The sequence below is a fragment of the Rhagoletis pomonella genome, unplaced genomic scaffold (assembly GCF_013731165.1).
Source record: "Rhagoletis pomonella isolate Grant_MI unplaced genomic scaffold, Rhpom_1.0 Rhpom_scaffold_00001, whole genome shotgun sequence".
NCBI classification, from domain to species: Eukaryota; Metazoa; Arthropoda; class Insecta; order Diptera; family Tephritidae; genus Rhagoletis; species Rhagoletis pomonella.
Window position 1 is genome coordinate 26163567 of NW_023458555.1, and position 11006 is coordinate 26174572.

The 11006-nt window shown below is 34.0% G+C and overlaps 1 protein-coding gene across 1 annotated transcript; it reads right to left on the bottom strand.

Moving 5' to 3' along the window:
* Nucleotides 1-5250: 5250 nt before the first annotated feature.
* LOC118741661 (arrestin domain-containing protein 4) lies at nucleotides 5251-9837 on the bottom strand. The gene is made up of 4 exons (XM_036473638.1): nucleotides 9651-9837; nucleotides 6631-7001; nucleotides 6041-6545; nucleotides 5251-5477 (listed from the first exon to the last, which is right to left on the bottom strand). Exons 1-4 carry the CDS (start codon nucleotides 9760-9762, stop codon nucleotides 5257-5259), a joined length of 1209 nt encoding a protein of 402 aa, XP_036329531.1. The 5' UTR covers nucleotides 9763-9837; the 3' UTR covers nucleotides 5251-5256.
* Between the last annotated feature and the right edge of the window lie 1169 nt (nucleotides 9838-11006).

The window sequence follows — 11006 nt, forward strand, 5'->3', positions numbered from 1 at the left end:
TTTGAATGCTGCAGAGCATTGACTAGCCAAGCATTCACTGAATCATACAAACACACATGCATTCACACGGGGGGGATGTTGCGATCACGCATTGTGTCGGGTTGTTTACAGTCTCCATTCAGACCATCAGCGAATCAATAACTTGGCGCCATGATGCCTTTGAATTTGCTAACAAAAAAAAGAAGCAAAAAAAAATATACATACTTACTACATAGCATAATAGATAAAAATACATACATATATGTACATATGAAATAACAGCTTTTTAAGAGCTGCCCAGCATCAATTCTTCTACACACATACACACATACATACAAGGATAATTTATAAAATTTCATAGCTAAGCTCAGTTCTTTTATGCAATTTTGTTGTTGCTGCTCCTGCTGCTCCTGCTGCATGCTACCAAGGCAACCGTCTTTTGTTTTGTGCTGTGCGTAGTGCAAGAAACCACCAACAAATAGTAAATAGTCGGGCGACAGAGTTTTAGAACGTAGACGCATGTAGTCTGGCGATTTTAATGCGTTCAATGCCATTCCTGCTGGCCGCCATTCATAATGGCTTGAGAATGGTTGTAGCGACTGCTATGTAATGACGTGTCGTGGTGGTCGTAACTATAATTACAGTTTACACAATTGGCGTTGTTTTAAATTCCACTTTATGTGTGTTTAACTGTTATTTGCATAGTTCCTGCATTCAAACAATAGGGTAGGAAAGAAATATTCATTATGAAAACATTTTTGGTGTAGTTTCTTGCCGCAGTTTATTGCAGCTATTGAAATTAGTACACCGATTCTAGTCTGGAAAACGGTGTATTAACTAATCTCTTTTAAATCTACCCGACTTACAAATATACTGGATTATTTTATTCAACAAATTCAAGTATTTAAAACGCGAGAATATCCGTCAAGGCTTGCCTAGATTCACAACAGAAATTGAGGACTACGTAAGTTTTGAATGCTTACCAGCTCCCGTTGTCACCCAGTTCTGATCATACATATGTAAGCCCACTTAGCCAAATTCTGCGATGTCTGGCTATCAGGTAGTCTTATTTGATCTGGAATTCCTAGCAAAGAAACATTAATTAACGTACTTGAATGGAAAGTAGCAAAGTCGCGGCTCAAAGAAGTCTTGTAGCCAAATGTAGGATTATTACAATACATGGATCGCTTCTCGATCGCGGTAACTAGATGTGGGCTGCGCTCTTCCTTAAAATCTAATCTATCATTCATCTACGAATATCGTTTCTGTATGTTAAAATAAGTGTTAAATATATTTATACCAAATGGTCAACCCTAATGCTGAAGCTTATTAACACGTTTTGCCATTAAGATTTTGATTTGCGGCGCCATAACACGTTTATTTCTTTTAGTTATGGCCTAGTTTTAGGCGCTACATGATGTCACGGGTCGAGAAACTGTGCAACCTGAGAAGCTCGAATAGTGGGTGCAATTTCATTTGAACGCATTTACATAGAAACATATCGCTCACTTGCTGGGAAAACTTCTTAACTAAAAAAACTAGAAATGCTAAATAAAGGTTTCAAACTTTTTAGTTATATTGAACAAAAATATTTATTAACTAAAGGTTTACAACAAATATAGTGTTAAAACTTCATCCCTAGAATAAATCTGTATTTACCTTGAACGAACAGTGTTAGTGTTATTGTTATAATTGATGAACAAAGTGAACATTTGTAAACTTTCAAGGTAAGTACACTTGGCTTTAATGAGGTACAACTGAAATCCTTATTTACGAAAAAGAAGGGCTGGAAATGAATACTGCATTCTTCAATCAAAAATATTTTTTTGTGGGATTATGACATTCTTCCAGCAAACGGTCGGTACCTATGTATGGTATGTCTGTATGTATATATGTACATACTCGTATTTTGAATGCTCCACTATCATATTTTTCTGCTATTTGTTGCTCATCCCGAATTTTAGTTAACTGCTGCTTGTTAATGATTTTTCACTTATTTCGCTTATTTTTCTACTAATTTGCTTTGTGCTTATTAAACTTGAGGCGGTAGCGGTTGTAAATATTCGTAGTGGATTTAAAAGCGCTAATTATATTTATTGTGCTCTTATTTGCTAAATCATTGAAACTGTAACACAATAGGCGTATTCACCAAATTAGGCAAGTTAATATCTATAATATTTAACTGTTTAACTCTAAAAGCCTAATCTACGCCTGCGAGGTGTTGGTAGATTTTCAGGTTAAACATATCAAACACAATTTTGAAATTCGGAACATCCGCTCGTCTGCTCCACATTTTGACCTCCGATGCAAACTTACATATATATTTTCGGAATAGTTCAGAATACTTATATTCATAAAGTTACTTGCATTTACCGAAGTTGCACTCATTTTTGGGGTAAGAAACAACGAATGAAAAATCAAAATTTTTTTATAAAACCACACTGAAGATTACTTATGTTCACATCGATGTGTGGAATATAGAATGCAGTTCTATAATAATCTTCAACGCTCCTAGTATTAAGGATTCATCTACTGCTTTGGCGTTTATTGATACTATGGAGTGAACTGACTGCATTACTTAGTAAGACATTTAAAATCGATAGCTACATTTGGTCAGTTTTTATAATGTAGTGAAATCTCAGTTTTTGTTGCAGTAACTTTGGAATAATGAAGCTAGCATTAGATACAGTTTTTTTGAGTTTTAGGTATATATGTATTTATATAACTGGGATGTGTAACTATTTAAATAAATGAATACCCTTCACATTTCCGATTGCTCGCTTTTCTTATATATTTTTAATTCAGTCGATGCATAGAAAGTATCGATTTATATATACGATACATCGATATGCATCGATATATTTTTCGACTTCCCTTCCTAATGGTGCGTACGGATTGACGAGCTTAACAAGTTAAATGCGCTTGAACTAGTTAAATGAATACAGCGTGTTAATTTCATGCAATTGTTGTTGCAAAATTTAACGAGTTAATTCGTTTAACTCGTTTGAAAACCAGGTTCAGCGCGCAAAGTCGCATCACAAAGTTTTCTGTTTCAACAAATCAGTAAGAGCCAAAAGCTTTCGTTTGACATCCCAATGCTCAAAAATTTTATCTATTTTTTCAAAAATGTTTAGAAACAAAAAATTATCAAAAAATTTCAAAATTGTATGCATTTCCCTTTATGCCATTAATGGCATATATGTACTAAGCATTTTTAGGTTTTTAAATAAACCGTGAGCCCCTAATATCATGCGGCAGACATCCGCATAAAAAAATTTAAACACAAACTTTTGATTTTGAATGATTTTTTTTAAATATTTTTATTTGTAGTAGGCGAATTTATATAGATAAGGCGGTGTTGCTAGATTAGCTGATTTGATTCGCCTCGGTACAAATGTGCCACAATTTCGTATGAGTGAGCGAGAAAGTGAGAGTGATACAATTTTTGCTTTCCTTTTTCTTCCTTGAGCGAAGAATAGCTGAAATTTGACATGTTCATGGCGCCACTTGGTGTTTCCTCAGTAATACATGTGTTTTTGTTGTTATTGCAGCGGCTAGTTACTCCTGCATAGATCGGTTTGTCCCTTAATCGTTGTCGTCGGGCTCAACTAACGGCAAAGTCAACAAGTATGCCACTCCAACTGGGTTGGTCCATAGGGAGAGGGGTGTTAGTTGTGTTGGGCATGCGAAGAAGTTGCTAGACGTGAGCTAACTCTCTGCATGCCAGCACATTTGCATTTATCCTTCTCAGGTTGAAGTTTAGCCTGGTCCAGTAGCCAGATGAAGCTCTGAAGTCTACGTTAGGTGGCTGTGTTCCCAAAATGGCATTCACATATCGGCAGTTGAGGTGGTGTTAGTTGAGAACGATTTCCTGTGAATGCGGTTTAGGATATGTCGGTACGTTGTTGGGCTTAGAGGTTGTTTTCTAAACCTCTAGTCTTAATCCGTTAGTTTATATAGATGCCCTCTGATGTGCCTAGGCGAGGGCTATGCGGCAAGGAGGTGTCTGTTTAGGTGCCCACGCCTATGGAACCCTACTAAAAACTGCCTACAAAACAAAGTGTGGTACTCTCTGATGGGGACCATTCTAGCCTCGTCATGTAGGCAGTGCTGTGACGAAATCAGAAGGCATACGGTAGCAGCCCGGACTGCGTGTTTGATAATGTATATTAGCTTCGTTCACTGCGCCCTGTTAGTTGCCGGCAATCACGTGGGCGCTGAATAGTTTAGATGTGTAAAACATCTTACTTGAATGTGAATCGCAAACAGGATATTTACATTTCATACGACAAATAGTCTATACATATAAGGTATGGTTTTTGGTCTCCGTAGGTTGTTCATAATTTGCTTAAGCGCCGGAAAAGTTGCTTCAGCGTGCTTTCAAGTTTGCGGTAGTTTCAAAACCATCTAGATCCTAGCATATCATAGCATTAAAAAAATAGTACTTCAATGCAAAATAACTTGCCAGGTTTTCTTAATTTGAAACCCGTATCGGATCATCTCCTATGACGAAAGCGACTTAAAATACATTGGTACTCAAATTAAAATATATTTGTGCTCAAATTTTAACTTGTTTTGTCAAAGATTCCAGAAATTGCGTAAATAATTTTACTATTGATTTGAAGTGTAATATCTGCTTTAAATAGTTTTCTACCTTTTACTGAATGTATACAAAATTTATATTATTTATTTAAAAATCGTGTGTATATAATTTTTAAGATAGTGCTACAAAATTTACCAACATGTATTATTTATGTATGTACAAGAATATAATACTAATAGCCAGTTTCAAGAAAGCAATTTTAGAGGAAGTGCATTATTTTTTATTATGAAAAACGGCAGAAAAAACTCGATACTGCTTTTCCATCGGATTATAAAATTTACTTTAAAGCTTCCGCCAAAATATTTCGAAGAAACATTTGAAAAATTGGGTATAAACAAAATCAATTTTTAAAAATATTCTTTCCAAAAAATCACCTCATATGATGAAATTGGCTAAGACTGAAAGTCAGCATAAAAAGGTTTAAAATTTGTATCAACGGTATCAAAATAATCCGTTTAGCTCACGTACATAAGTCTTAATGTTTTTTCGATTTTTTTTCAGAATTCTTAAAATGTAATCAATTATATAAGTCCGGTGGAAAAACCTAAATTTTTTTGGAGTCATTCTAATGTATATAAAATAAAGACATCCCCAGAAATTTAAAATTAGAATTTTAGATTTTCATACTTTCAAGGACCTCCCTAATTCACACGCACACACATTTTTATTACTATTTAATATATTGCTAGTTGTAGGAGATTAACGTTGTCTACTTTATGCCGTAGCAACTGCCTGTTACTTGTAGCAACATGTTGCTGCAACATATTAGCCGATGCGTCATAAGAGTCTAAAAGTAGTTCACAGGGCAGCTTTTGTAGAAATGTATGGTTAGCAGATGTAAGGGAGTTATTTTTATTTTCAGGAGGTATACTCGTGTCGCAAATTTCGTCAGTCGCTGTAAAGAATGAGAGAATTTGAAAATAAATATTTTTATTAGAAAAAAAATATTTTGTAGATTTTTATGAATAACCACATTTTTGTTTATCTACTACGTAAGTACATATTTTTGTATATATGTACATATGTATATATTTAATTGTATATACTAAAGTATACATGTATGTATATATCAACAGCTAACCGCCAAAAAGATGTAAGTGACAATTTTTCAAAATTTTGCTTTTTGATACAGAAATGTGGCTAGAGAATCTAGATGTATTTCTGCATCGAAAAAAAATTAACCCTTCTGCAATGATTGGTTCAAAATTACCCCGGTTTAATGAAAAACTTCTTTAGTTACTGAGCTAGGTAATTTTTAATAAGCTGTGGTTTTGAAAAACATAAAAAGTTTTTTTATTTTATTTTGTTTTCTAGAAGGCAGTATAGTTTTTTCACACGTCCACAGTGTTTCTGGGTCATTTTGACCCAAATTATTATTTAGTATTTAAGGGCAACTTTGAACCGGTAAACATACAGGGCCCGCTATATATACAATATAAGTTCTATTTTCTCACTCACCCAAATTATCGTAACAATAAAAATGTTCCAGTATCTCGAAAGACTTCTCCTCTGGCGTTCGCTCTTTCCTCTTTGGAGGTACTGTACCAATCAAAATCGGTATGATTAACTTTTGTAAGATGCGCTTCTTATTTATCAGCATAGCTTCAACAAAATGACTGATTTGTATGATATTATTTTCATTACTCTTCAGTGTAATGTGCGCCACTAGCGGTATGCTTAGCTGACCGCACACCGTGACGTATGAGGAACCTATTTTGTGGGTATTACTTTTTAGCACCTTCAGCAACTCTTTCGTTTTCGTCTGCGGTTTGCTTGCACGAAAAGTGCTTAATTGACATAAGTTCACACGTAATCTGTTGCATGCCGCAAATTTGTGTCGACCATGCAGTGCGTAGAAAATACTTTGGCCGGGCACATAGCCAGTGCCCGTGGACAGAGCGAAGTTGAGTGGTGCAGCCTCAGCACTAGTTGTGTGCACACAGGGTATGGTGAGTTCATGAGGCTGTTGGGATTTACAATTAAAGATTGGAAATTAAAGGTTTTAGCATCAATAATCATATAAGTTAGAGCTGACATTATTTACGTACCTCAATCAAATCTGTGGCATTGCTTAAATCCAATCGGTTTTTGACCGTTATGCGCGCTTTGAACACCTTATTGCACACCGACTTGCGCTGCAACACCAACCGCACACAGTAAACCACCTCCCCATAGATCATTTCACAGCTAGCTGGCACATCGTGTGGCAGCATGAAACAAAATTCCTCTAAACGCACCTCACCCGGCAACAAGCGCACTGCCTTGGCAAGCGTGTATGACTCACATAAATGCTCCTGCTTGCCATGGTAGAGCTCTTTGTTGTCCTCCTTCTCAACGCTATCGTTATGTAGAATCAATGCGCTTCTACTCCTCGCCAGCCACTGCACGCGTTCACATCCAACCAAAGAGAGGTGAATTGCTATTTGGAGTGCATAAATAGTAAATGTGAAAAAAAAATTTAGAAGTATAAATAAAACAGACATACTAATAGAAAAGTTAAACAGTCTTTTGACATTTTATCGCACCTTGTTAAAGTCGTAAAAAAATCACACTTTTAAGTATATTTGCATTAATTTTGCATTTGTTACTTTTTATCGTTTTAATGAATTTCGCGGTCTTTGGGCTTTTGAATTTTATGATTTGCAAATTTGTATTTAGTATAAAGATAAGTACGGTGTTATCGTTTATCTAATCACAGCAAGTCTGCAATAAATTATATTAGTATGCTTTGATGCCTTTTTGTTACACTTATTTTTTTTAACTGAGTGATAAATATTTAGACATGCAAGCGTTTATAATCTGTGAACCATGTTAATTGCTAATTAGCTAATGAAATTATTTTAGTAGCTATATGTATTACAGCTATACAAATGCACTGCTTGCTACTTGAATAAACGCTGTAAAAATATAAAGATAATAAAAATAAAGCAAGCCTACGGGAGCAGTTGCAGCCTTTGGGGTGGGGTGAAAAATTTCACCCACCTTCATTTTAAGCGTGTGATTATATTCACGTAATCGCAGCGATGACTATGCCCCAGCAAGTTCATGCATGCTTTATCAAGTCTACTTTCTTCCGGATGGCTAGGTTTTACCCACGGCCCGCCCACGTTATATGTATAAGGTTTAACATTAAGCTGTCAAATCTTACAGCTGCATCCCAATCGGTTGTACAAAATGCTTTAGAATTCTGTCGATCATTTTAATGCACTCACTCAGATGGTTATCTTAATCGAACCAGTGGAGCGGGAGTTCTGGAGTACAAAATATGTCTCAGAACATGGCAAATATTGGCGCGAAATTTTAAAAAATTCAGAGGTTGTAGTATCTTTAATTATTAACTTATTTTTCGTAGATACTTAGTCTTTATACGTAAAAATATCATTTTAGTTTCATGTCCATGCCTTATTTTTTTATGTAATATAAACCGAAAAAATTATTTAAATAAATTTTGGAGATGTTGTAGCTCACTTACAAAATGCTTTTAAACTACAGTTAGCAACCACCTACAAAAATGTTTTGGTTAAAAATTTTGTTTAACTAATTTTGTTAGACTTTCGCCTTATTTTGCTTCATGTAACCTCTCACTAAATTGAACTGAAACTGGTGGCAACCACTTAAACATTTTTTATAGATAAATTAGTTGTTCTCGTTTGCAAGCAATATTGAAATATTTTATTTAACTTATCAATGAAATTTATTTGAATTGATTGAATTGGTGGCAATTCTTTTCAGAAATATTACAAAAAAAAATCTTACATTAACCCCTCTAGTCTCATATCCATAGCAAAGTATTTAATAGAACTGGTTTAAGTGAACTCAATTTCAATTACCAAAAAAGTGACAGCCCTCCTAAAAAAAATCTAGAATAAAAGTTTATTTAAACCCCTCACATTTAACAAATTTGTTAATTAAATTGATTTTGAATTTTTAAACACTCTTTTATAAAATATTTTTTTTAATGAAGTTTTCTGCAACCCCTTGTTTCATTTTCCATGTAAAATATTTTGTTTCACGGTTTGATAAAACTGATTTTCAATTTGTATTGTAAAATATTTAACTAAGCTTTATTAAATTAATTTTGAATTTTTTAGCTAATGGCCATTTGTTGGAGAAACGTTTATTTAAACCTCGCTCGTTTTACAGCCAAATTGTTATACTTAATTTAGTTTGTTAATTCAATTGATTCTGAATTTTAAAACCGGTAACCTATCTCGTTTCATTTTCCATATAAAATATTTAATTTCCAAAAATATTTTAGAAATAAAACACACTTGAACGTCTCTCGTTTGATATCCATAGAAAATATTTAAGTTATTAAATTTTTTAATTGAATTTATTTTGCACTTTTAAACAAGTGGCAGCCCCCTTCGTGAAAAATATTTGGTAAGCGTCTTAAAAATTAGCTTAATTGGAGACCCGGGCGATATCTTGAACTTTCTAAGTCCTCCTTCTCTCAATTTACTTCAAGCCCTACATCTCTTGCCTAATTTTGAAAATATTAGAAACTAAATAAGTATGTGCATTCGGGTACTTTACTCATCGAGTTTGGACAACTAGATAGGAATGAGCTCTGCGTATGATCTTTTCGATTATAAGTGCACTAATCAAAGGAGGCAAAGCACCTCCCTGAGGCGTACTTATTGGCCTCCTTTGTCACCATCGCCAAACCCTGCTTAGCTATCATTTTTTGTTTATTTTTTTTTTTGTAGAAAACCTTAATGCACAGATTTTGCATTATGCTACTTACAATGGTTGTTGTGACAATTAGCTTACAAAGTTATTTAACTATATTTCAAGGTAAAACAAAAATATTTCCAAGTTCATTAAATCAATTGTTTGTTAACAATATAAATAAGATGCACATATTTTTGTATATATGAAAATAAATTTGTAAGCAAGTATGAACACAGTCTGTAGAATTCGAAATTTTGCGAAGTCTTTTACGCACATTGCTCTACATATAACTTAATTTAAGCAGCTGTTTTTCATGGAGATTACCGTTCCGCTCAATGAAAACTATATACATACGTTTTTCATATACATACATGTTCGCAGATTAATCACTCACCTTCAACTGGCAGCTGTTTTGTGGTACTCAAAATTACACTGCCTGTTATTTGTTCGCCACTGTAGTAGATTGGGGTAGTGCGCGAAAATTTAAAACGGCAAGTAGTTGGCATAATTGGGTGTGTGTGTTTTTTTTTGATTTTTGTTGTTGTAAATTTTTTGCTTATCGTGGCATCAACAACAGCATTGACGTTGTTGCACAAAATGCTGTTTTTTTTTTCAAATTATAGAAATGCTTCTACAACACACTTCTAATTCTTTTTTGTTTGCTTTCTCAACAGAGTTTTTTTGTTTGTTTATTGTTGCGGCAAAGCAATTTATTTATTATTCACAATCATGTAATTGTCTAATTGACTTGATATGGCAATTTGTTAGCAGATGAGCTGTACCCTTCACTGCGTGATACTAAAAATCGTGCAAAATAATGCTTATGTGATATCATTAAAGGGAAAGTAGAAAAATAAATATATGTATTTTTTATACACATGTGCCCAACAATTCGCAACCTGCTATGAACCAATCCGTTGCTGGATAAATTCCAACAGGCACTGCACGACACTCAAACGCAAACTGAAGCGTTTTTCATTAAGCCCACCGCTGCTCGATCCGCTGCGTGCGACGGTGCACAAACCGGGTGTGCGACGAGGCTAATCAAATCTGGCACTTGAACATGCAAATCTATATGTATGTACATTAGGGTGGTAAAAAAAATAAAAATAAATTAAAGTCGGAATCTTAATGCTCTCACACCCCCTAGGATTGTTCTATATCGAAAAACATATACCACTGCTATTTTATTTTCAATTCAAATAATATTTAGAGGCCACTTTCATGTATTTTATTTGAAAACAATAAAAAAAATTCGTACAAATTGTATAGAATTCTCGAAAATGAATACTTTCGGTCGCAGAACTCTGTTTCCCAATTGTTTATTTCAAACTTTTTTAATACTAATGGAAATCATTATTACGGGTTCCCCTGTGTATTTTTTGGGGCTTTGAGGAACCTATAAAAACTCTTAGATATTTAAAAAAATGGTTTAATAAACAATTGATTATTGTTACTGGAAGTCTCCTGAATACAAACAGACTTTTCTTAACGAAATACCATTTCTACAAATATTGTCTTTTTCCCATAAATTACATAAAAAGCTTTGACGCCTTAGGCGACTTCTAAAAATTTTTTTTTTCAAATTTAAAGAAAAACAGTGGTGTATTTTTTCGGCATAAAACAGTTTTAGAGGTGAGAGCATTAACATTTCGAATTAATTTTTTTTTTTTACCACCCTAATGTACATACTCTTACATAATCTTACATACATACCTGTGTTTATGTGCATGTGTGTTTGTTGCTTGTG

Bases quoted from the DNA above. Each gene is read 5' to 3' on its own strand.
- LOC118741661 (XM_036473638.1), bottom strand. From the start codon at position 9,762: ATGCCAACTACTTGCCGTTTTAAATTTTCGCGCACTACCCCAATCTAC. The intron at 6,546-6,630 runs GTACGTAAATAA...AAATCCCAACAG, and splicing joins ATGCCACAGATTTGATTGAG to CCTCATGAACTCACCATACC. The intron at 5,478-6,040 runs GTGAGTGAGAAA...CATTCTTTACAG, and splicing joins TTATTGTTACGATAATTTGG to CGACTGACGAAATTTGCGAC.